At 41.8% G+C, this 26,468-nt stretch overlaps 1 protein-coding gene across 2 annotated transcripts in view; it reads left to right on the top strand.

The window, feature by feature from the left end:
* The window catches only part of kif6 (kinesin family member 6), a 73,641-nt gene that overhangs the window by 6,437 nt on the left and 40,736 nt on the right, over nucleotides 1-26,468 (top strand). For both annotated transcript variants that reach the window (XM_034675909.1, XM_034675910.1), the window contains exons 4-10: nucleotides 6,520-6,667; nucleotides 6,755-6,864; nucleotides 9,464-9,593; nucleotides 14,278-14,484; nucleotides 16,079-16,222; nucleotides 16,398-16,484; nucleotides 25,202-25,305. In XM_034675909.1, coding sequence (XP_034531800.1) covers nucleotides 6,520-6,667; nucleotides 6,755-6,864; nucleotides 9,464-9,593; nucleotides 14,278-14,484; nucleotides 16,079-16,222; nucleotides 16,398-16,484; nucleotides 25,202-25,305 — 930 coding nt within the window. The remainder of the gene's footprint in view (nucleotides 1-6,519; nucleotides 6,668-6,754; nucleotides 6,865-9,463; nucleotides 9,594-14,277; nucleotides 14,485-16,078; nucleotides 16,223-16,397; nucleotides 16,485-25,201; nucleotides 25,306-26,468) is intronic.

A 26,468-nucleotide genomic window follows, 5' to 3' on the forward strand; every position in this document is an offset into this window, starting at 1 on the left:
CCAATAATGCTCACACAGCGTGTCTCAGCGCTGTCTCGGGAGCGTGACCCCACTCTGCTCAGCCAGAGGCATGCTTCAAGTCTATTTTTCGATGGAGCCAGCGCCCAGCACGCGTCAATCTGCACAGAAAAGAACGACCTGGACAGGAAGTCAGGCACGAGGATCGCATGCAACATCCGCCAGTTTCAAAATAAAACGCCATATATGGACTCCCAACCGTTCAAAGATTGTTTAGATCAGAACTACTCATCGATTATGGATGTAAGCTGCAAACAGCCACATGTATGTGATTCATGTCGACTACAACAGGACTTTAAGATGATAGCTGTGTCAGAAGGTAACAGGGCAACAACATAGACCAGAATTATTCATATTAAACTAAACCTGCAAAATCAAAACTTTACAGTCATGCAGCATACTCAGTGATGATTAAAGCACAAAAGCAATTAAATACTATCCAATTGAATCAACCACAGAAAGGCTCTGTAACCTGTTTGTATGTTGTTCTCTCTATCAGTGGACTGAAATAAAATACAGTAATTGGGTGGAAATATTTTAATTTCTGGTGAAAAGCTGGTGTTTTAAGAAACATGCACCATCCAGGTAAAGGTGAAACTATTGAACATCAGATTACAGTTCACACATCGTGAGGTTGGCACAGTCCTATAACTTTAAATGTATGGTACTTCTATAAAACTCTGTGAACCCTTGAAGCTACAACGGTCTCATTTCTGAGTCATACATTCAGAAGTTATTCCCGTCTACCTGTGCCCAACTCCATGACGGGTTCAGGCCACACACACTTCAGCCGACCCGTGTTGACAGGAAGTCCGTAAAGCTAAGTTTTCTTTAGGATGGAAATGGAGAGTGTCTGTGATTTTTGGCGTGCTGTACGTCCTTCAACCACTAAGTGGACGGAGCTGGCAGGCGAGATGGCCCACTGTGCCATCTGTGAGTGTGAGAACATTTTTTTATGCCACAACACAGACTTACACTGTGCACTGTAACTACTCACTTATTTGAGATGTATGCATGCATAATAGGGGAGCACCTGAGCTGTGTAAAAATCAAAAGTTAAATATTCTAATCACTGAAATCGCCAATATCAAACCATTTTAACGTCTGATACAAGATTGTACGCATGTTTATCCATATAACAGACTAAATCACAGTCAGCTGATGCAAATGTCACCACAGCTTGAGTAAAAGTTAAGGTTACAGTTCGGATTGTTTATGTTGCAGCTGCTTTATTCAAAACTTTATTGAATATCTGGCTGACGTCCACATTGGAGACAAATACAAGGAATCTTTTTAGGATATTTCCCTCGGAGCGTGCTAAGCTAACCTGCCTTGAGATTGCTCAGGGTGGTGAGAAGATATTCAGTAATGTGATGCATAAGAGTCATACAGTGTGACTGTAATACGAAGTGACTGTGAGGCTGTATGGGAGTCTGGTCAGGGGGGAAGGGAGGGCGAGAGGTCAGGGGCCCCTCGAGTGTCATTGAGTTTATGTTAGGGATGGTGGGGGCCAGGATCTTACCTGCACACTTCAGGATATTTGAGATGTAAAGGTCATGAGGAGATGGAAGATTGCATCCAATAACCTTCTCTTCAGAGCGGATGATACGCTGCAGCCTGCGTTTGCCTTTGGCGGTGGAGGCCGAGTACCAGAGACTGACAGCATCACTGACTTTACCGCCTGAAATTCCTCAGCTGCTTTAGGGAGTAAGTCGCTGCTGTTCCTCCTGATGAGGAAGCTGACGACCTGCAGTGCTGGATTATGATGGGCCCCTGGAAGCAGAAGGGCTCCATGGTGGTGTCTTTTGGGTCCAGCAGAGAGAGGGGTTTGTTTGTACTGAAAACTCATCCCGAGCATCTCTGCTGTGACACTGAGGTTGAAAAATTGTGGATGTAGTCAGATGTAGAGGATTTTTAGCCACTTTATGATTCAAACATTGTGGTAAAAATACACCGTCTTCATATTTGTGTTTAAAAGTCATGTCTCTTTCATATACCATCTCCTACCTCCAAGCCTCAATGACCAAATAAGGCCCCGTCTCCCCTCCGAGTGACCTGTAAACACATTCTTCTCTTCATTTCAACAAATGGACCCTCTCTAGGTGTCTGTGTCAGCATCACCTCTTCCTTGGACTCAGTCTAAACCATGTCTCGCTTCCAAAAAAGAAAACAACCATGAGGAGGGGGAATTAACTTGGAATTTCCTGTGATCAAACATCGCCTGTGTTGTTGTTGTTGTTATCCTGGCTCAATTTACCCCTGCTGTCTTCTAAATCCCCGACCACCAGTCTCCTTAGTCACAAAAGAGTCTATTTGTGGAGTTCCACAAGTGCTCTTCATTATCTCTGCCATAAGAAGACGTTTAAACATCATAACGAGACGTCTGAATTGGCTGACTAAAGGCTTGCCTTGGATGTGTTTGACCTGACTCACGCAAGTTCACTGACTCTGGTATTAAGTTGCTCTCCCCAGCAAACCTTTAACAGTTCTCACTTTGTTGTGGCAGATGTTAAACATCAGGTTCAGAACTTCTGTCACAACCAGGCTTTGTCGTACTGGATTAATTTGAACTTGGCATCTTTTCGTCTTTGATATGACTACAACCTCTGCAGCCTCGAGGACCCCAGCCAACCCTGTCTAGCCATGACCAATATGTCACCCTTGTAACTTCTTTGTGTTGTGTCCAAAACACATGAAAAGTCAAAGCTGTGTCCAAAGTCTGGTCTCACAAAGGAGTCCTTTCAACATTTTCTCCAGCGTTAATTGGAATCTGTTGCCTTTGAGCAAAATCACAGGAATAGGGCGAGACCAAGGCCCTACATCTTTTGAACAAAAAACATTAAAAGATACACTACAGACACTTTAGCTGATACTGACTTAAACTAAGTTATTTATCACCTTTAAGGCGTTTTTCGACCAGAGGAACTTTACCCCTGAACTACATGCGTTTCGACCAGTGGACCCAGGGTCTAACTTTAGTTCAGGAGTAGATAATCTCCCCCCTAGAAAGCCCCTGCTAGGGGGGAAGTACTTCTCAAAGGTCCCTGAGCTGCAGTGCCTGCAATGCTGAACGTGTCTGATTGGTAGATTAACCGCAGTGTTTTTATTCCGCCTGCTATCCCCAATAACATCACACACATCTGTGATTCACCTGATTTCTCTTTCTTTCATTAGTTTTTATTTGTTCTATCTACTTTGTGTGTGTGTGTACTTTTCAAAAGAAGAAGCTGTGATTCACTTGATTTAGCAACTTGTAGCAGTAGTCTTCTCTCAGTTACAGTTACGGTTTTAAAAGTGACCTGTAAACTGGAGACCTTCAGCTTAACGTGTCAGTGTTTGTGGAGTTTACACAGCTGTTGAAACACAGAGGGAGTTCCTGGGAATGCAAACTAGTTTAGTTTTTATTAAGATTTCAAAATATCCTCATCAGATATTTAATGATCGTCTAAAGACGTTTATGAGGGATGCACCAGGCTGAAAGTCTCCAGTTAACAGGGTCGCTGTTTAAACCAAAACACCGGCCCATCTCTGCCACGGCTTTTTGAGTTAAAAAGGATTTTAAAGCCGTTTTGAAATGTCTTTGCTACTCGCGCTTATCTCCTCTCACGTGTTGATTCAGTGAATCCAACTGTCATTGTCCCAATTACAGACGCTTGTCTCGTCCAGGATATCAAAAACAGAATCAAATGTGTTCTGACGGATTGTTTTTTCCAAAAGTCCCTTCAGTCAAAAAACATTTATTCAGTTTACACGGGGAGTCACTTTGAGTTGCAGCAGCTTTGCCGTCACTGCACTAAAACTCAATTTTGCAGATGTAGACGGCTCTCCTCAGAACCAGCAATAACTGTCAGCTGGTTATTTTGGTTGGTGCTCATTCGTTCTCCGCGCACTTCATCTTTCGCCAAAAAGCCTTAACTCGTTTACTTGCACACTAGTCTCGGTCTTTGCTGCGGTGTAACCAAAACCAATCATTTTAACCTCAGCACAGTAGTTTAAAAACAAACCAGTATTAACAGCTCCAGAAGAGGAAGAGCCAATGTAATGATGCTGGGCTGGCAAGACAACCCCTCTATCTGGATTGTAATCCCATTTAACAAGTCTGTGAAACCTGCAGACGAAGTTCGGAGAAGAAAGGGGGTCTGTTCAGTTTTACAATAAACCCATATTACCACAAAACGTTTGGACATACTGCTCTTTATAAGAAGTATTGAAATATCAAGGATCTTTGAGATGATAAGTCGCCAATCTCCAGGAAAGCTGAGGTGTAAACAGGAACAAGCATTGGGAAACGCCAAAGCCTCAGTAGCAAGGCCAAAGCCGCATCATTAGCACCAACATTTGACTAAGCACAGGCTCTGTCTCAAATGTGCCTGATGTCCATCAACGGCGTGACTCACCCTGGATTAAACGCTTGCCAATGGCCGTCCAAGTCAGACTAATCATGCTGTTTTTTCTTGAGTGGACGCTGTGTTTTATATAAACTGACGTACAGTTTTTTTCCTTTCGCCTCCTCATGCAGGGTGTGGGATCGTACAGCACTCTTGGAAGGAACCCACACACTGCTCAAATACTGGGTTGGCAATTCCATTAAAATATAAGTGAGAGGCTTAAGTTTGTTTATTATTCATCTTGAAAAATATACCATCAAGATATCATTTTTGTTGCAATTGGCAGGTCGGAGAGGAAAGAGTTTATCCTCACCTTTGATGCGAGCTCATGTGTCGGAGGCCCCTCTGCCATTTTACAATTTCATTCTGGTTTTCTTTCAGCAGTTTTTACACGCCAATTTATCCTCCCTCGTATGAATACCATCATACTGCGTGTTTGTTTCATTCAAACAGAACTAGATACAGTCGGTTTCCATGGTCTGTGTGCACGTGCAGAAGGACCAGCTCAGTGCCAAGCCAAATTTTCGGGGCTCTGCCTGCTCGAGTGGGTTTGGTCCTTTTACCGTCACTCATACTCTGAGACGTCTGTCGCCATAGCAGCTCTCCATTCACTGCCGTCTTTTCCTGTGGATTAAAAGTGTCACATTCGATTTGCTCAGACGTTCGGTGGCTGAGAGACACTTTAAGTCTCTTTGACTCCTTCACATTGAAACATTGACGTCATTAGAGGCCGTAATGGGATGATCAGTGTGGTTGCTTGTCGACCAACAAAAGGGAAAAAAAAATCTTGACTTTCCAGTGTTAACGATCAATTATCTGAAGGCTTTCTTGTTGTCTGGTTGCATAAATTTAGCTGTCTTTAAAAAGAGCCCAGCAGTGGTCATAAACTGTTATTATGTATGCTGTCATCTCCTTTCATGTTCTCGTGGAGCAAAATTAACATCATGCATGATGAACCCGACAAGTCAATGCTGTTCCAAAAGCTTCACTGCACGTGTTAAATATGCTGTGTTTGCCACCTCAATCAATCAATCAATCTTTATTTGTATAGCACCAAATCACAACAAACGTTATCTCAAGACTCTTTTACAAACAGAGCAGGTCTAGACCACTCTATGTCAAACTATGAACAGAGACCCAACACCAAGACAGGATAAGACTCAGTCTTACCCTACCTTAATCCACCATGAGCATTGCACCTCACAGGCAGAAACCTCGAGCAGAATCAGACTCATGTTAGACACACATCTGCCTCGACTGAGTTGGGTCTGCAAAGAGGGATAGAGGAGAAAAAGAGAGAGAGGGAGCGCTGATAGTGATGAGACGAGTAGTAGTAGCTGATGATGCTGGAGTCCAGCACGTCCATATCAGATGGGGTCTGGAACGTCCATAGCAGGAGGAAGCCTACGAGACAAGGGAGCTCAGGGATTCCAGAAAGGTCTATGGTTAGTAACTTTCAATGGGACAGGTAGAGTTAACGTAAGTGATGAGGGGGTTGGGGGGGAAAGGGGGTGAGATAGGATCCCAGTGTGTCAGTCTAGCCAAATTAAACTCATCTCGGACAATGCAACCACACCTTCTTTTGCAAGTGGAGCACGCTTTTTAAGTGTAGATAAATGCCGTCAGTCATGTTTCTTCGATTGTTGGAAGGCGTACAATCGTGGTCCTGATTAAAACTTGATTAGTTATGCAGATCTATGATGAAAAGTGAAACAGTCTGTAATGGTGGGTTTGGTTTCTTTTGTGTTCAACTGCTTGAGATGCCCCACCTCCTGCTTTCTCACCAAGATTCCTCTTAAACCTCCTGCCTGGATACAAAACCCTGTCCTGGTGCAGATATCTGCAGCAGACAAAGGGTGTCAAACATACTTTAGAGGGAGTTCCTCAGGTATAAATACTCAGGTCTTCCCATGCTCTGGGTTTTTCTTCATGTGCCAAGCCCCGAGAAACAAGGTGGCAGTGGCATCTTGAAGTCCCTCCTGGTTAAACCCTTGTCAATAAAGAATCCTGCAGGGATGCTTTGAGACGTATAAGTTCACAGCCTGCCCTGCTGTTACTCCTGCATGTATACAACAGGCCTTCCTGACTCATGTTTTTGTGTGTGTCTGTGCAGTGTATTGGCCGGCTATAATGGCACCATATTCGCCTATGGGCAGACGGGGAGTGGAAAGACCTTCACCATCACAGGAGGAGCCGAGCACTACAGAGATCGAGGCATCATTCCTCGAACTCTTTCCTACCTGTTTGAGTGCTTTAGCCAGGTGAGTGTCTTATTTTAGCATTCACAATCAAAAAACATCATGTCTTCATTACAATTTCATATATAAGCATTATCTTTCCCTCCACAGGACAGCAGCATGATTTACACCACACACATCTCCTACCTGGAGATCTACAACGAAATGGGATACGACCTTTTAGATTCCCGACATGAAGCGTCTCGACTGGAGGACCTACCGTTAGTGTTTTATGTTTTCTTTGCACACAAGCTTCATTTTAAATGGTCGACTTAGAAGCATTTTTATTTTACCTTTAAAACATGCACTAAAAAGCAATAGTGAGACTTATTTTAGAGCTGAAAATACAGATGCTGGGTCAGCCGAGCTTTATTCTTGAACAGTCATTTCTCAGCCTGGCCCGGTGTCAGTGTGTGGTGAAATATGGAGACTCCAGTATTTACCACCTCACTACAAACTGCCAGCTGACATAATGAGACTGTGGAACAGCAATGGATGTGGTCAGCCTGGTGGCGGACTCTGCCACTTCAGTGGAGTGCATGAGGGTCATGTGAAGAAAGAGCTGCAGCTGCTCTGAGGGAATTTCTTTATTTGTCTCGGTTTCATCGTTTATCTCTCTCACTCTTGGTCACTCTCCTCTCTGCTTCCCCTGTCTTTATCATTTTTTCTTTTTTCCATCCAACTCTCCTTTTAGTCATAAATCTAGCTGGTCTGGATGTTTGTTTTTTTCTGTGCATGATCTGACTCTGACTTTTTTGCATTTTTTTGTCATGCTGGATACTTATTCATTTCAAAGTAGCGGTTGCACTTCAGGCGCGACATTTAAGTTCTTCTCTCATCGCAGAGGTTCCAGCTCAGGGTTTCAATACCCACAAATCACAGACTTCTGGAAATAGACAGTGCCCGTTGTTAACCATGCTGCAGCCACACTTGCTGATTCAAGGAGAAGCTGTGGCAATGACAGATTTCTTTAACCGTTAGTCTGCTTCTGTCTTTCCCTGCTCGCTGCTGCTCTCCTCTCTGACATGCTTGTTTGGGGAACAGCAGCAGCAGCAGCAGAAGAGCGTGTTCTTGTTGTTTTAGCTAATATTGTAATTATTGGAAAGAATTAGTCATTGTAGGATTATTAGTCTTACTATATTTCCTCCCAAGTAGTTTACTTCCCTTCCTTATATGGTAAACTAAACTTTGGTTAAAGGTCCAGTCTCATCCCAAATCAAATCAAATAAGATTGTATGTTAAAACTCCTGATGGTGGCGCTAGAGCGACAATCAGAATCAGAAATACTCATTACAGTTGCTCTATACACAATGATTTATACAAATACAATAATAAGCTCTGTAGAAAATAAATACATGGTTGAAGTCCCTGGTGATCAGGAAGAGGGCACTCTGCTGGTCTGTCTGGAGTCTGGCTATGGCAGCGAAGAGAACGTTGGACGCCGTAGTCAGGTTGGCAGAGCGTGGATGTAAACAGCTACCAGTGTGACATGTGAGATCTCCCTGTGCAGATAATATGGTCGGAGGCCCTCAGTGCTCTCGGTGCTATCCCGGTCTGCCGGACAGTCTGGAAGCCGTCAAAGGAGACGTTAAGTTCGGGAATATCCTGATGCAGCCGCGTTTCCGTGAAGCACACCATGCTGCATTCCTGAAACTCCTTCTGACTCCTGGCTAGTCCTGTTAGCTCGTCCATCTTATCAGCCAGAGATCTCACGTAGCCCATGATGAGAAAGGAGAGACACAGCTTCTATCTCCTCTCCATAAACCTCCATCTTCTTGTACCAGCTCTATGCCTCCTCTGCCTCTATGCGTCCTAAATCTCCAGAGTTCTGCAGGAATATCCAGCGGTTTGGCTCAACTAGCTGAGCATTGGTAAAAACAAAAACAAAGCGGCAACAGTAATGCGAGTAAAAGTTAAAGTTGGGGATTTCACCGTGAAAAACAGTCCACAACTCTCACGAACGAAAGGCCAAAAGAGGTCGCAACTTCAACAAACTGCCAGAGAAAAATCCAACAAAGTATGATGAAGAAAGAGAAGAAAAATCAGAAAGAAGAATGAACGAAGAGGAGCAACTGTAACAGACTGCATGCACGGTTGGCGCATGTGCAACAATATTAGGTTTAGACGTTTAAAATCCAACAGTAGTCTGTTTTATAAACTTTGCATCTGTAATAAAAGCAGAGTGAGCTGAAATGTTCCAATCTCATTGACATATCTCCTCTGAAGTTATTCATCATCCTCCCTCTTGCATGTCATTTTTTATACTTGTGTAAACTCAGAATAATCAGATCCTATCTAGTATTGGTGACGCTGATTGGGGAAACAATCCTGCAAGTGAACAAGCCTTTAATCACTTTGAGATTAACACTGTTTCATTCAACAAATGACCTACACATGTTAACATAATCACCTACATGTGTTCCTCAGTTACTCCTCCCTCTTTGACAGCTCTCAGGCAGTAGCTGCGCTGTCACAGCCCTGTTGGCATGATGAAAATGATACAGTAGGATCAGAGGAGTCATTTTAGGCCCATCTGTCTCTGCAGGCGGCGTTTCAGAGCGTTTCATGTGGGCAAGAACCAATCACCCGTTTGTTTTTAAAGCCAGGCCTGTCTGTTATCTTGTTATGAACCCCCTGATAGATAAAGCACATGTCACAGGGTCGCAGCCTACGCTGAGCTGCAGATGTGGTTTGTTTGGATTTGGAGTGGAGCGAGGCGAACGTGATGGGAGGGAAATGGATGACATAAGTTTTGCATGATTACTTCAGCGCTGGATTAGTTGTTCTTCTTCTTTTAACAATAGTTTCTTCTCCGCTCAGAAAAGTGGTGATCATGGAGGATCCAGAGCAGAACATCCATCTCAAGAACCTGACCCTGCAGCTGACAGCCAATGAGGAGGAGGCTCTGAACCTGCTCTTCCTGGGTGACACCAATCGTATGATTGCTGAAGTAAGAAAGGGGAAACACATGCTCACCTAACAAAGGCTACTGAAGAAACATGATCCAGATTAAATCCTCATTATCAGAGTTTTTGCACTCCCCCTTCAGGATCTTGTTATTCCCCGACTCTTGATGTTAACTGACTCATCATACATGCAGTTTTCTAAGTATGGACTGTAGACAGAGGCAGCAGACAAAAATCCATGACCACTTCCTCAGAAAGCAGCATAAAGGGCTTTTTTTTGTCTCCTTTGCAATGTGCACCATGCGGCCACCTTAAGTCCCTTCTTAAATATTATTTTGGTCCCTTTTACCGTATTTTCCCGAGCATTCTCTCCATAATTTCTGTTTACGTTGTGGTGTTTTTTTTCCTACACCCAGACACCCAGACTCCCAGACTCCACACACTGATGAGACATGTTGTGGTTTAACCTTTGCTTTGCAACCTGAGGTTTGCAGTTACCTTGTTTTCTCTTGTTGCTAGTTTGTAAGCAAACAGCAGAGAGTAAAACTACATTAACTTGTTATTCAGAAAAACATGTCAGGCTTGTTTTTGTTGTGGCTGCATCAAACCAGTACCAAGGATAGCCAAATGACAATTAGTCTGAAAATCAAGCTGGTGAGGTAAAATCTGGACATCCAACATGCTATCATCAAATGTTTGTATTAACGTACAGATCAGCATTATAGGTCTCTGTTAAGGAGTGAGGGGTCTGACACAGTCAGTGGTCTCTTTTAAATCCCTTCTTAAAACACACTTTAATTGCAAAGCCTTTCCTGTTTTTACCTAAACTTTATTATAATTTAAAATAAATGTATTCCAATAGAATTCTTTTAAAGGTATTTTATGTCTTTTAAAATAGGTTTCCTTTCTTTATCTTGCCTTTTGGGATTTTATGAACTGCTTTTGTAAAGCACTTTGTAGCCTGTCATTTGACATTTGCATTATAAATTAAAACAAATTAATTAAATTTTAAATTTAAATTTAAATTTAAATTTAAATAATAATAATAATAATAATAATAATAATAATAATAATAATAATAATTATTATTATTATTATTATTATTATTATTATTATTATTGTTATTAGAAAGTATTTAAAAGATGTGGAAATATAAAGTTTGTTTTATCATATTAAAATTAGAAAATTAAAATAGTATAAATTCAATTTCAGATAGAGTCAAAACAATAGGGAAATAATAGTAATAATACAATTTTCAAAAAAGGACATGTTCATAAATAAAAAATAATCAAGCAACACATTTATATGCATCTAATCTGTAAGAAAAAATATATAAGTAACTTTTATTTTTTTCTGTTTATAAATGTTTATATTAAGGTTATAATGGAGCTCCTGTTACCCTCTAGAGGTCACACTCTCCGTGTATGTTTCAGCTCTGATATAATCTAGGATTTAACTCTGTTGATCAGAAAACCGAGGCGTTGTTTATAGTTATATTTCAGCAGGGAGCCCCCAGCACAGTCCACCCACACAGAGACTTAAGTGAACTCGTCCTCTCTGGACCGTCCTCATAACAAGGTTCCTCTTAAGCCTCAAGCAAACAAAGTACTGTCAACAAATTCAATTCGCCGCGGCCAGAACCGTCCCAGAAGACGTCGCTCCACGGACACTTCCAATGAAGTTAACAGTAATGCTCTCTTTCTTCTCTCGCTCTCAGCCATGTGGATAAAAGATGACACATTTATTCAAGCAACACTCAGCAGACAATGAGCTCACTCGCTTTGAGACTCAGAAATCCCCTTTACGCTTTTATCGGGCAGGAAATAAATACACCTTCTCAGCTCCTCACCCTTCCTTCAACCTCTTCAGGAAACATTTCCTCCCATCTGGTCTTTTTCCTGCATCCCTGTGTCAGCTCTCTTCACATGTGGGGATGCAGACTCTGGATCTTTCCTCCCCCCTGAACTTGAGGAGGGTGAGCAGGGTTCATAGCAAGTGGTCAAACTGAACCTTCATTCTTAATCTTCTGAATCAGCGGTCCCTCAGTGTTTTTGGGGTTTGTAGGACCAGATTGCCCCTTTGTCCTGACCCGCGGTTGCTCTGTGTGTGGTCAGCATGTGGTCCATGTGGTCAGCTCAGGATGTAGGACAGAACACAGGAGAATCAAGGAAGTGATTCCAGGGAGGTTTTATTTGTTCTTCAGTTTCTTCTTTTAGAACTGAGATGAACTGGAATGCCCCTGTGGACTCATGGACCTCGGTCTTCTTTAAAAGAGCTCGATGTTCAATTTTAGAATATGGTTCAGTTTGGAGTAAAATAGGGAAGGCCCAACGATGTTCTACATCCCAGCTGCTGACTGGTTGAAACTTGACAAATGTATTAAAGGAACACAGGAAGCTACGGCTAGCTTATTAACCCATCTCAAATAGTTCACTTTAACATAAGTCCCACCTTTGCTGAGACAAATAGCCAATCAAAGATTAGGATATTGAGACTTTTAAATGAAAAAACATATTTATTCAGTCTGGCTTTTATGTTGGGTTTAACAATTTTACTACTTACTTTTAACTATTATATTGATTTGAATGTTTTTTATTATTTTATTAATTGTAACGGTTTGTTATTTTAATTCATGTATTCATTTACATATATATATCATTTTTTATTCATCTACTCAGTTTTATTGATATTTTTAGCTTTCATTTTATTTTCAACTCTTATCCTCACACTTTTTTAAATGATTTATTTTAACCATCTATATTCTTAATATTAAGAATATTTTGGGGGCAGCATTAGCTCAGTATATAGGGACTTGGCTTGGGAACCGAAGGGTCGCCGATTCGAGTCCCAGTATGGACGCAGTTTGGCAAGTGAACTGGTGGCTGGAGAGGTGCTGGTTCACTTGCCTGGGCACTGCCGAGGTGCCCCTGAGCAAGGTACCAAACCTCAACTGCTCTTGGTGCGCTGGTTGACGGCAGTATCCTCACTCTGACATCTCTCCCTAAGAATGTTCACTGCATGTGTGTGCATTTGTATGTATATACCAAAAAACTGTATGTGTAGCATGTCCAAAAATAGCATGAGTGAAAAAATTGCATTTCTCCCCCTGGGGATCAATAAAGTACCTTTCTTCTTCTTCTTCTTCTTCTTCTTCTTCTTCTTCTTCTTCTTCTTCTTCTTCTTCTTCTTCTTCTTCTTCTTCTTCTTCTTCTTCTTCTTCTTCTTCTTCTTCTTCTTCTTCTTCTTCTTCTTCTTCTTCTTCTTCTTCTTCTTCTTCTTCTTCTCCTTGTTCTTCTTCTTCTTCTTCTTCTTCTTCTTCTTCCTCTTCTTCTTCTTCTTCTTCTTCTTCTTCTTCTTCTTCTTCTTCCTCTTCTTCTTCTTCTGATGATTTAACTTATTTCAATTACACATATTTTATTGTTGTTCGTGTGCATTAGTCTCTATTTTAGGCTTTTAGATAGGATTTTCGGGTGGCTAATCAAGGGGGCCAGTGCTGCCCATCTGGACACACCCCTGCACACAGCTGGATCCTCCTCTGAAGTTATTTCCCCAAAGGCGTGACAGGATTAGTGTGGAGGGGTCACGTTTCATCAATGTGATCATAATTTGGTAGGAATGAACTTCACCAGCGTGATGCATTGTGCGATTTATACTCTGGCTTAGCTGTGGTCTTAATGTGAGCAAGGATTAAGTGCAAATCAAGTGTGCTGCACTTTTGATTGTTGGAGAAATGGCACACACTCTGGCTCTGACACTAGGTACATGAACATGCACCCCAAGCGCCAAAGCATGTAAAGTGTGCATAAAAGGGACACCCCCAAATGAATGATTTAAGAAGCAGCTACAGTACTTGTCAAGGTTTCACACTCCAACCTCCATGTAATCCCATTATTTTCACCAACATCTTCAGCCTGCTTCAAATTAGTCCAGGTAATACCCAGAGGAGCAAACATGGACGCGTGCAGAGTGAAGGAATTCGGGCTGAGGAAGGAGATGATGGCTGCAGGTTAAGATAGTGAAAGATCTGTCACGAGCTGTCATGACCTTAACAAGCAGGCGTTGGCACATTTACGCCAAAAACAAGTCAGGGTCAGAGCACCTCTTAAGAGTGAATGACCTGGAATGTCCCGGATAATGTTTTTCAAGCAGAGAGGAAAAGTTAGTCACGTCCAGATCTCATGCAACGATATTCCCCTTACAGAGAGGAATCTTAGTCTAGATTACTAATGTAAGTCTGGTAATATGTGTTCTACATACTACGGCATACACAAAGCAATAAGAAGTCTATAATCAGCACTATGTCAATGAATCTCCATTCCTTTGTTCATCCCCTCCTCCAGGATTTCATGAGTAACCCATCCTTCTCCAGTTAATAAAGCGTGTTTGTTTAGAGTGACTCACGCTCTATTTCTGTCTCCTCCTGGTCTCAACCTGTCTCTGCTCTGCCAGTGACCATCTGAAAACCAACTCCAGCTTGTGTAGAGCCGCCTCCATGTGTTTACTGCTCATTGGTTACACATGGTGCTGCTTTTATCTTCAAAACCAGCAGGAGCAAGGAAAAATAAGAATCAAAGGAAACATGTTTTTTGTTGTTTAAATATGGTCAGCAGCCCAGATGGAAAATAAAGTTCCCCTTTCATAGTATCTCAAACATTTGTATCAAATACAGAGGGTTCAGAATACCACCATGCAGACCTAAGACATTTTCTCTCTCTCCTTCATGTTCAGACTCCCATGAACCAGGCATCCACGCGGTCCCACTGTGTCTTCACCGTGCACCTGTGCAGACGGGAGCCAGGTTCAGCCACCGTGCGGCGCTCCAAGCTCCATTTGGTGGACCTGGCTGGATCAGATAGAGCTAGCAAGACTGGCCTGAATGGTCAGCTCCTCACTGAGGCCAAGTACATCAACCTCTCCCTGCACTATTTGGAGCAGGTAACCACCTCTGAAATGACGTTCTCTGGTTAAAAATAGTGTGTTACCTGGGTGTGTTATTGCATGAGTGTCCCTTGTACGACCCATTGGGGGTCGCGTGGTGGGAGGAACCTACCCCCGCTGTCATTGGGTGAGAGCTGGGATACACCCGCACAGGTCACCAGCCTATCACGGGGCTAACATACACAGTAGAGTGAGCAGTTAACCTAACGAGCATGTCTTTGGGCTGTGGGAGGAAGCCAGGGTGCTGAGAGGGAAACCACACATGCACAAGGAGAACATGCAAACTCCACTAGCCAGGATTTGGACCAGGAACCTTCTTGCTTTGAGGCAACAGTGCTAACCACTACACCACCATGCAGCCCTTGTCTCTATCTTATTAAATGTAAAAGTCTGTCAGAGTAGAGTTAAGAGGACTCCCACAAACAGCCTTACATTCTCACCAGACCTCTCTTTCCTCACCTGTGTTTTTGTACGCTGCACAGTTATTTTGTTGGATCCGAGCTAGGGATGTCAACAATTAATCAGGTATCGATGAGTTGTTTGTTGAGAACTTACATGAACACATTTTTTTGTTTTGATTTTCTATCACATTGAACAAACATCATGTGGTCTCATATTTGGTTCAGCTATCAGGGAGGTGTTTTACATTTAAAGCATATTTTGATGTGAATCAGCTGACTGCAGGTGTTGCGCTCAGCGGAGATGCTCATCTGGGGGCTGCGGCTGAGTGACAGGTCTCCACGAGCGCTTTTTTTCTTTTCTGTCAGACTGATTATGACCCGGTTGCGCTCCCGACTGACACCTGACCGCGTTCACATGCTTCTTTTTCTCAATAAGAACGAGTAGACAGAAAACTGGACACTGTGAATCTAAAATATGTTTCTGTTCAGTTCCCTTGCTAAAGTCTGAACCTTCACATTTATGATTATGAGCCTGCTCCACACGTTGATATTCAACATGTTTAACATTTTGAACACGTCAATACGATTTGTATCTATTCAATACTGTCAGTTATATACATTGTGTCATGAAGGAAAATTTGATTCAGGGGGAAAAAATGCATTTGGCATTATTTTTTTGACATGGAAAACCTTTACGTTTTTTTTTTTTTTTATGATCCAATAATTGATCATTAACATTTCCAAAGATCGATCACGGAAAATACTTGAGATTAACATCCCTAGTCCAAACTAAGCATGAAAAACAAAAGCCAACAAACAGATGGAGACAGCTGTTGAGCAGCAACTCCCATGTTCTCTTCTGCAGGGTAAAACTGCTGCCTGATGGCGTTAAGAGAACGATGTTGCAGCTGTTTTTGGTTTAAAAATCTTGTTCAACAAATAAGGTCAACCTCTGTGATGTTATCAGGCATACTGATCAACATCTGAGACAATCAGTGGTAAAAATAAAAAATGACTCTTACTGTGGATTTTCTTTGATTGGGCGGATTTGATTTAAATACCAAAACAACCTTTAATGGCTCTCTTGCAGCTGCCGTGTGAACAGTAATCACATTTCCTCCTTTTTCATTTCCTCCGTCTCTATCTTCATTAACATGTCAGCCTTTCTAACTGCTCTCTCTTTTTTGCAGGTCATCATAGCTCTGTCAGAGAAGAACCGCTCCCACATTCCCTACAGGAACTCGATGCTGACGTCCCTGCTGAGAGACAGCCTTGGGGGCAACTGCATGACGACCATGATCGCCACGATTGCAGCGGACAAGAGAAACCTCCATGTAAGAACTGTCAGGTTGAGGCCGCGTGCTGTTAGACAGAGAAAAAGAGAAGAGGAGCAATGTTTTAGAGAAATAATTTGATGTAAACATGTGCGTTGTTACGATAGCATGAACATTTTGTAAAGGAGTGTATAAAACAAACATTCAGACACTGTTTTTAATCTGTTCTCTGCAGGAGTCCATCTCTACTTGTCGCTTTGCTCAGCGTGTGGCTCTCATCAAGAACGAGGCCATACTGAACGAAGAGCTGGATCCTGCCCTGGTGAGACAGCAACAGCACTTCACAAATACCTGCATGAATCACAGCCACACAATCACAATCACACCACACACACACATGATTTAGTGTCTGTCATTGCGGCCAGACTCTCCTCATAGCTCAGAGACCTAAGAGACAGATGCTCTGATATGAGTTCTACACCTTCAACAGGAAGACGTCTGACTGCCTTGTAATATTTAGACTGCTCACAGGTTCTGTTTGCATTCCTTCGCCTGTTTCGTTTACATGCCTCTGATTCTGTTATGGCATATTTCATTCCAATACCTTACAACCTCTTCAGTATGAAACGAGACGAAGAGCAATGTGTGCAGTTGTGTTTTTACACACGTTCATGTAAGAGAGGAGAAGTTCCACGCATGAAGATCCCAGTCCCTGTCCTGATGTTGTAAGTCTGAGGACACGTTGGTGAACTTTAAGACCTCAATCAGAACTTCTGTTCAACCCTTTCTTTCTAAGAAGCTGTTGCAGGTTATTTAATTACAAACGCTTCCATTGGGACTCAATGATGAAGGATTATTATTTAACACCATGTTAAATATGCTGTATGATGTTAAATGATATCTTAGTGGCACTCGTGATCCTTATTTCAGTAAATTTGAGAAAAAGCAAGAGTTAGAGATGTAATACAGATTTGTATTCTATTTTGATATCAGAAGTTTTTTTTTTTTTTTAAAAAAAGACCTAAAGACTTTTAAAAGAAAATTAAAGATCCATCTATTTAGTCTGGCTTTTTTATAACTTCTTTCAATTTATCATTTTAATGTCACTTTACTTTAATTTGAATATTCTATTATTTTGTTTATTTTTAACTCTTCAATTTTTATTATCTAACTGCAAACATGATTGCTCTCTTTAGTGCTTTTATTTATCTTAGACTCTTAAATATACCTTTTTTTATTGGCTTATCTATTTATGATTGATCTTTTATTTACTTGTTTATTAAATATTTCTCAGTTTTTTTATTTGTAGTATTTTGTTGCAATTGCTCTGCATTAGTTTCTACTTCTAAATCCTTTTTATATTTAGTCATTAAACATTTCATTTTGTTTATTTTTTCGAAAGCACTTTGAGTTGCATTTTATTTAAATTAAAGGTGCTCTATAAACAAAGCTTGATTGATTGATAGGTCCCAGAATACAGCTCATTATAACAGAAACAGATCTTACACACATCCATTTCTGCCTTTTGCTTCATTATAAAACATCCTGTAAAACCTGTGTTGAACTGCAGCAGGAAGAAGACCTGGTACTTTGTGTATAAAGGCCTCTCGGGGGATATACTGTACAGTGGTTCTCCTCCCCTCCCGCCGTGACCTGCCTCAGGATCAACTGCTACTGTATTACCGCTACTTAAACTTGGCTGGCCATTTGCAAACCCTGCAGAGGTATTTTTAAGAGAGTCTGCGGTCAGTGCAGTAATTGTGACAGAGTCTGGCTGCTCCCAATCGAGTCCGGCTCCGTTACAGCTCCAGGCAAACCCAAACTCCGCGGGCAAACGTCTTGTCTCCCTTTATGACTTTTGAGTATGTTGCTCCCGTCTGTCTGTCTCTCCCTCTATCTGTCTCCGTGGTTCACTGAGAATAAAACAGCAGTCCATTTTTGAAAATTAGAATGATGTCATTGATTGTGGTTTGGGGCGACAGTCAAACTCTCAGTTTTGGTGTTCCCCCTTGCAGGCTGTCTATTTGTCTTCTGGCTGTTGTGTCCAGAAGTTTGCTTTTAGAAAACTTGAAGTCACTGTTAAAGACGTTGTTCAGACCGCATGCTGCCTTTACGGTCCCACACTGTAGCCTACAGGCTTTAAAAAGCACTTTTTAAAGACTGAACAGCAGGAAACCAGCCAGACCAGACCAAACATTAACACGTCTCTAATGGACGGGAAAAGAATGAGGTGTTGAAAGTGACCTGTGATCATAATGAAGCCGGCCACAGGGACCGAACCATATAAGGTTGGATCTGTTGGCTCCTTCAGGGGCAATAAGGTCAGTCTTTATCCTCCTGTTAGACTCGACTGACCCTGGTCTGCCGTCACAGAAAATTATGACAGTTATTGGTTTTTTCACGATGCCTCCACCACCTCTCTGTAACATTTATCTGCACTCAGCGGTAATGTAAGCTTTGCAGGAATACTTTGTGTTGAGCTCGATCTCAATCAGGGTCAAAAAAGTTGATCTTAAAATGCTCTTATGCTGCTAAGCGGAGGAAAATAAGAGGCTTGGTGACCCTCCTGAACCTGGACCCCCCTTTCGCTTGCTCAAAGATACACACCACATCGTGCCTGAGAAGACGTCTCTGATTAGTGCATACCTGTGAATCAAACAGGACCCTGCTCACAGCCCGGCAGTGAGACATGCAGGGGAAGCGGGTGTGAAAATTCCTGCTCCCATGGTCCCTGCTCCTTCTCATGTGAGTTGCTGATGCTCACTATAAAAGAAGGGAGTTTTAATTGCAGCAGTGTGGTGTAGCTCAGTGCTCCCTGCCTGAATGGTGCCATGCATGGAACAGAGCCCATCTGTTATCATTTTGTTGTGGGGGGGATAAAAGGCCTTACCCATGTTTAGTCATGGGAAACTCTGACTCCTCTTCCTTCATTAAGAGAGGCCCCATAACAGCAGCAGGTCTGTGAGTGGCAAACTACATAACATGTATGCACTTGAGGTGTAACCTGTGGTTATACTGTAGTGCTCACTGTTTACTGTGGGTGGTTTCTGCACAGGACGGTAGCTTGTACTCAAGGAGAAGATTGATGGTTAGTGCCTGAGAAACAACCTGAGAGAGGACCCAGATTTATCACGTTGCAGAGTGGCGAGACATGCTGGGACACTCACAATAAAAACTGAACACAAATGAGAGGTTTGGGAAATATTATGAGGCAAAATAGCCCAAAAGTTCCCCCGTGAAGGTGCCACGGATCGGCTCCCACAGTTTGAATTTAAAAGCCTTGTTGCCAAACTTAAATTAACACTAAGCCAGGTATTTAGATTATTTTTTATATTGGTGTATTGACTTAATTTACATGGCTTATACTCCAGAAATCAGAAATCAGAATCAGAAATGCATTACAGAGCTCTTAGAAACAGTATGTAGGAAAGTTAGATATTAATAGAAGAAGGAATAAAATAAGATAAAAAATTAAATTAAATTAAATTAACTTAAATAAATAAAATAAATAAATAAAATAAATAAATAAATAAATAAATAAATAAATAAATAAATAAATAAATAAATAAATAAAACAAAATAAAATAAAATAAAAGTAGAATAAAATAAGATATAAATACAAATAAAATATAAATTAATTTTAAAATAGAATAAGATAAAATAAAATAGAAATATGATTAAAGAAAAAATAAAAATAAATAAATAAAATAACTCAACCATACAGGGTTCAAATTGCTCCAGATTCCCCGTTTCCCACAGTCCAGACCTGAACACATCTTACATGCTAATATTCTGTTAAATCCTATCTCCTTAATAAAAGCACCGTACTCTATGTTCTATTATTAACAAAGACCCAACGTCAAAACAGGATAAGATCCAGTCCCATCTTACAGACAGGACTCAGTCTGACCTCATCTTAATCCACCATGAGCAGAGCGCTTTGCAGCATTTAGCAAGTTACAGTGGCAAGGACAAACTTCCTTTAACAGGCAGAAACCTCCAGCAGGACCAGACTCATGTTAGACACACATCTGCTGAGACCTACCATGTTGGAGAGGGATAGAGGGAGATGAAGAGAGAGAGAGATGATAGTGGTGAGACGGATAGTAGTAGTTGTAGCAGCTGGAGTCTGGCACGTCCACAGCAGCAGAGATCCAGAGGAACCTACGAGACAAGGGAGCTCAGGGACTCCAGAATGGTCTATGGTTAGTAACTTTAATGGGACAGGCAGAGAGAGGAGAGAGAGGGAAAGACAGGATCCCAGTGTCTCAGTTCCCCAATATTCTAGTCAGTATCCTCAGCTGCACCTCCTCTGTTGTTTCGTGATGGTTTGAGGGCCTCTTCCTAGGCTTAGCCCTGTATGTAGGGGTCAGATAAATGTTTGACATGAACCATGTTTGAGGCTCCTGTTTAGCTTATCGGTTAGATCCCTTCCCCCTGCCCACTGAGGCTAATTCTTCATCACAGCAAAGCCATGTTCAACGTACTTATCCTGCAGCTGCATGTCATCAGAGGTCAAAAACATAGTGTAGTAAATAACACTTTTAATTTATGTAATGTTGCATTTGGCATCGCTGTAATAATTGATGTTTTACATTGCTGCACTGACATGGGTTTCCATACCTGCTGGCATCACCGGTCTCACGGTCTGAGTCATTTTTTATTCCGGGTGTATGAAAGCCCGCTGCGGTGCTGCGGTGCCAGTGTGGGTCGGCGCTCTGAAATAGACTGAATGATTCTGCTGACCAACAACTGGCGGTCAGCTTCTCAGGATGCAGCTGGGAGAATTACATCAGACCAGAAGCTCCTTAAAAAAGAGATACAGGGAGTGGCTCTGCAGAGGGACAGTCAGCTCTGATGTTCAAGGTTGAAAAATATGATACGGGGAGGATTAGGGTTGAAGTTTTCATTGAGCTAAGTGGCACCTACCCCCAAACCACACCGCAGGTCTGCTTCTCCTCAAGAGCATCGTGAGTTGAACGTGTCTGACGTGATGACGGGTTTTGACTTTCCTGTCAGGAGTCTGTGTTTGCTTGAAGCGGGGGTTCTTCGTCAAGTCAAAGTCTGACCTTTGACCTCTGTTTAGTTTTCACTGAATTCTCGCTCCCTCGCGACACGGTGTCACAGCGGCTGTGGCACAGAGTCGCCACTTTCGGTGTTTACACTTTTCCACTGAGGCAGTTTGAGTCATCGAGGATTCAGGATCTTGCAGTGGGGTCAGACTGAGTGTTGATAGTGAAGAGGGATCCACACTTAAGACAGAAGATAGAACAACTGCTACTTGTTTCTGCAGGTGGTTCAGTGTGTTTTTGCAAATAAACATCTCGGTCAATTTCCTGCAGAAAAACAAACCTCACATTTTATTTGGGACGGCTCTGAAGGCTGTCAGTTTGATGCTTGTTATGTATGTCCCCTTTAATCTTCAATCACAGCACCAAAGTTCAAGTTCTGGCACACCTAGTAGCAGCTCTGCTTTAAAGAAACAACTCACGTCAAGTTGGCTGACCTCTAACCTCTCGCTCCTGGTGTGGATCAAAGGATTAGGATTTAATCCCACTTTAAAAAGTCTCCTGTCACAGCAGCACAAAGAGTTAATAAATAAAAGCTCTGTTAGGTTCGTGTTGAACAAATATTTGCCACTGTTTGATTCCTCAGTGTTACATATTCAACACTTACTTCTACATTGTAAAGATGTCTGTTTCTGTTGTTTCAGACTGTAGTTGTCTCATCGTCTCTGGAGCGTTTAAACACATCAAAGCTCCTGAACAAGTTTAAAATGTCTGTTTTCTATCAGAAGAGCTGCTATTTTCAAAAATCAGTCCTTTAAGAACACATCATCTATGATCTGAACTCACTTATCCTTTGGGTGCGAGGTAGCTCGATGTTTCTAATCCTTAACCAGACTGACATGAGACCACGCAGTCTGACCTCTCTGAGCACGGACCCTTCAGTGAGAGAACCACATGCTCCTCCAGAGATAAGAGTTCAGGTTACAGACTCAAGAATCAAGAATCAAGGAAGATTTATTGCCAAGTGAGCTCGCACACACAAGGAATTTGACATGGTGAATGGAATACTGGAACTTGACAACAAGACAGTAAGGACAATAATTATAGAAACCTAAAATCTAATCCAAAAATTCTAAATAATAAAAAAAAATACTATCTGTACTAAGAATTGTATAGAAGTACTTTTAAAACATGAAATAAGTTGAACTAGCCAGAGTGCACATTTAGTAGATGAGTATAATAATAAAATGTGTTAGGGAATAAATTACAATATTGCATGTGGTTATTGAGGAGGTATTCCACCGGAAATCAAGTAAAAGTTCACCATCTTGGATTCTTGGTTATCCAAGGCAGCTAGCAGTTAATGATCGAAGAAACTATCCATGCTCGATTGTGATACAAGTTTATAAGATTTCATCACTTTTAGGGCATCAAAACATTTTTTTTTCAGGGTTCTAACCATAGACTGTATAAAATATGGACGTAGTATCCGTGATGTCACCCATCTGTTCCTGAGCGCTGTTTGGAAGCCAATCGATGGCGGCAGCCATACTGGAAATGTGGAACTCAACCAGGCAGAGTGTGACGTAGTGTGAGCCTCCTAGCCAACAGCTATGTGTTCCCGACCGGGAGTCACGTCAGTCATGTCCTTATTTGGGCAAAAACTTGTAATCTTAATATCTTCTGAACCGTCACGTTAGAAAAAAATTCAACCCCTGTACAGTGTGTGCCATTAGAGAGATTAGCTTCGTAGGGCCAAGCCGTTTTTTGAGCCAGGCTGTAAACATGTTTATTAATGCTTCAAAAGATCGTCTTTTTCCCATTCATGTTGTGACATCATGAGAGGTTTCTAGGGCGGTACAAGGTGGGAAAGTGTAAAATCACTCCAAAACAGTCTCAGGTCAGGTTCAACAAAAAGAGGGGTTTATTTAATCACAGGTGTAATCACACAAAACAAAAAGGTAACTCAGGTCATTCTTCAAACAAGGTATCAAAAGGTAACTTAAAACTTCCCGGAGGAGAAAATAGTTCCTTTTAAAAATAATCAAAAATGAGTCCAGTTCAACTTAAAGTCTCTGTTATCAAAAAAAAGGTTCCTTTCAGTTACTTTCCTGTGCTCAGTTCCCAGTGCTCCTTTTTCCTCTTCCAGCCGTGTGCTTCCCTCTCCCAGGCTGTTTCCGAAACCGCCTACTATACTAGCAGTACGTACTGATATGTCCAAAATTCAGTATGTAGTAAGTAGTATGTGAACAAGAGCAAAATCTGCAGTATGCCAAAACTCCCCGGATGTCTACTGATTTGGGAAAATATCTCAGTATGCATCAGACCAGTCTGCCTCGCGTACTGTTTCCCATAATGCACAGCGCTCGTTCTGCTTTTTCTTTTTCCTCATTTTTTGACGGGAGGAAATCCGTTTTTGGGTGCTGTGAAAGTTATCAAATTACATATAAACCACTTCCTAACTTTTTAAATCATAAGTGATGCTAAATAAGCATTTTATTTATAGGCTTCGCCGTTGTTTACTTCCGCTTTCCGAAACCGGAAATCCAGCGACGTCTGGCTCAGCATGCTGCATGACAGATCGAACAGAACAGTCATACTACATACTAAATTCAAATGCAGTATGTAGTAGGCAATACCTACTGCCTACTACATTAGTAAGTAATATGTAGCAGGCCGTTTCGGAAACAGCCCCAGTCTGACTTCCAGCTCTTTTGTCCTGCCTCAATCAAGGCTCTTAAGCACCTGCAGCTGTCCAGGTAGTGGTGGCTGCTGGGAGTTGTAGTGTGCTTATTGGCGGCCATTTTGTCTGATTGCTGATAGCCATGGATTATGTAGCACCCATCCACAACCTGTCCCCTTGTGATGCCACAATGTGTATGTGGTTTCCGGTGTTTCTGCAGCCAGCCTCAAGCGGATTCTCGATGTATTGCAGTTTATAACACTTCTGCATGGGTTGCTGCTTGGTTCAAACTGATTGCTATTTGTAACTTTATCAACACTCTGCTACAGAACATGTGAAATATAACTATCACACTGTTAACTGAAGGAGAAGTTTCTAAGTTAAAATGCAACAGTGTTTTTTCAACCGAAGGAACTTTACCCCTGAACTACGTGCGTTTCGACCAGACGAAGCCATAACAAAAGTCTAATTCTTACTGTATCCAAATTACCTAAAGGGTAAAACCTGAACAGTGATAAAAAGTTAATTTAACATCGAAAGAGAAACAACAAAGCAACATTTCCGGATCGAGTTTGAGGGTGTTTTTCTCTCTGCAACTACAAATCAATGAACATTTGGTTTCCTGAGATTCCTGAGATTAGCAGATTGGTTAGTTATCTGGAGACAGACCTGATTTATCAAGACATATATTCTCTTTAAGGTGACTGTGTGAGGCCTTCCTGGAGCTCCTGTGAGAGACAAACTGCTGTCAGATAAATCTGTGGGATGACGCTGCAGGCTGTTTGTCTCTCCTCTGAGGATCTTTCGACAGACATGCCTCCTTTAAGTGTTTTTTTGTTTTTACAAAGATTGCAATCTCAGTCTGTCTTCAAGCAGCTATGTCTGGACTCGGTGATATAATTTGCTTTTTTATAAATACCGTAACCAGACACGGACGGTGGTTACTATCGGCACCCAGCCTGTTGGCTCGCTGTGCCAGGCCTTAACCAAACACGTGTGGACAGACAGCAGCAGAGGGTTTTATGTGTTCTTCTTTTTTTTTCTGCCACTGCGGCTGTTTAATGCTAATTTATATTTGGCTTCACGACTTTTCTCGCTGGAGCATCCAGTCGTCTGGAATCACTTTGGTTTGTCCTCAAAATGCATCAGGAAGATAAGCCGCAAGATCGTTTTCAGAGTGATTGTCTCATCAGTTGGCAGCAGGAAAATAGCCTCTGTGTGTGCGTGCGTGTGTGTGTGTGTGTGTTTGTTTTGGACTGTAGAATGTGAAGTATATTGAGGTGTGCTTTTTAACATTGTGTGTACATTAGTTGACCTCTGACCCTGCTTTGTGTGTGTGTGTTTCAGCTGATAGCACGTCTGAAGAGAGAGATCCTGTCTCTGAAGGACGAGCTCTTGATGGTGACAGGAGAGCAGAGAGACGACCAGCTAACAGTGGATGAGATCCAGAAGTATGTCACCTCTTTTTTAACTCTACTCCACGACTCTTTTATCCGTCTCTCTCCACAGATATCTAGATAAACTAAAGAGCCTTCTTTCATCCTCTTAAAGTAGCCCTACAAAAACCTTAGTTCATCAGAATCAGCTGCTGAAGTGTCCGTACCTTCATTACAGTAAGAGTGGACGACTATCAATCAGATTTCTCTGATCTACCTGGACACAAGTTCAAGCAAAGCACATTTCTACATCCACATTCTCACTTTTCAAACTGTAAACAGACTGATAACCTAATATATGTCACGCCTTATTTCTCTGCAACATCTCATTGTATCCTTTATGTCGCCTTGAAGCTTGTTGATGTTTCAACAGTTTCATTAGAAGCCTTTTGGTGGTCCAGTCTTTGCCCAACATGCTTTATTTCTCTGGTGTATTGCACATTCATGTAGCAAGCTGTCTAATGTGTTTTTCAGACTGAGATTCAAACAGATATTAAAGGTGAAGTATCTCAGTTTCCAACATTGCAGACCAGCGGATCCCAAAGTGAGGGTTGGGACCCCCTGGGGAGTCCTGAGAAACTGTCAGGGGGCTGCGATACGCTTTCCAAAAGCGTTAACAATATTCAATTATTCAAAAATTTAATATTTTATCCATTAATATAAAAGTACATTGAAAAAATTTGAGCTACATTAGAGATAAAACCATGCAAATAAAAAATGTCATCACTTTTCTTCTTTACTTTGTTGCCACATAACCCCTGAGGAAATGATGCTGCTTGTAGCCTTTTTTTAAACCACAATAAAATATGTTCAGCTTTTTAGTTCTTGAATGCCTCTGAGCAACATTTGACTACCTCCAGTCTCTAGTGCCGTTATTTTGGGGGTCCCTGACTAAACAGTTTGGGGATGCCTGTAGCAGACTTTAAGCTGTTCTTAAACTCATCCTTTTGTGAGTAATAGAGCGTCCTCATCCATGCATCATAAGATGTTTTCTGTTGCTCTTTGTCTGTAAAGTGAACAGAGACCTCAGGGGCATTGTGCACATAAAACACTGAAACTAAACTTGATGTTTTGGCAAATGATCCTGCATTAAGATTTACAGGTAACCGATGAGGGGAGTCAACACGCTCCCTCCAAGTCCTGCGTTAAATCAAAAACTCCTGAGTACCTCACAGGTG

Source organism: Notolabrus celidotus, chromosome 22 (genome assembly GCF_009762535.1).
Source record: "Notolabrus celidotus isolate fNotCel1 chromosome 22, fNotCel1.pri, whole genome shotgun sequence".
Classification (NCBI taxonomy): domain Eukaryota; kingdom Metazoa; phylum Chordata; class Actinopteri; order Labriformes; family Labridae; genus Notolabrus; species Notolabrus celidotus.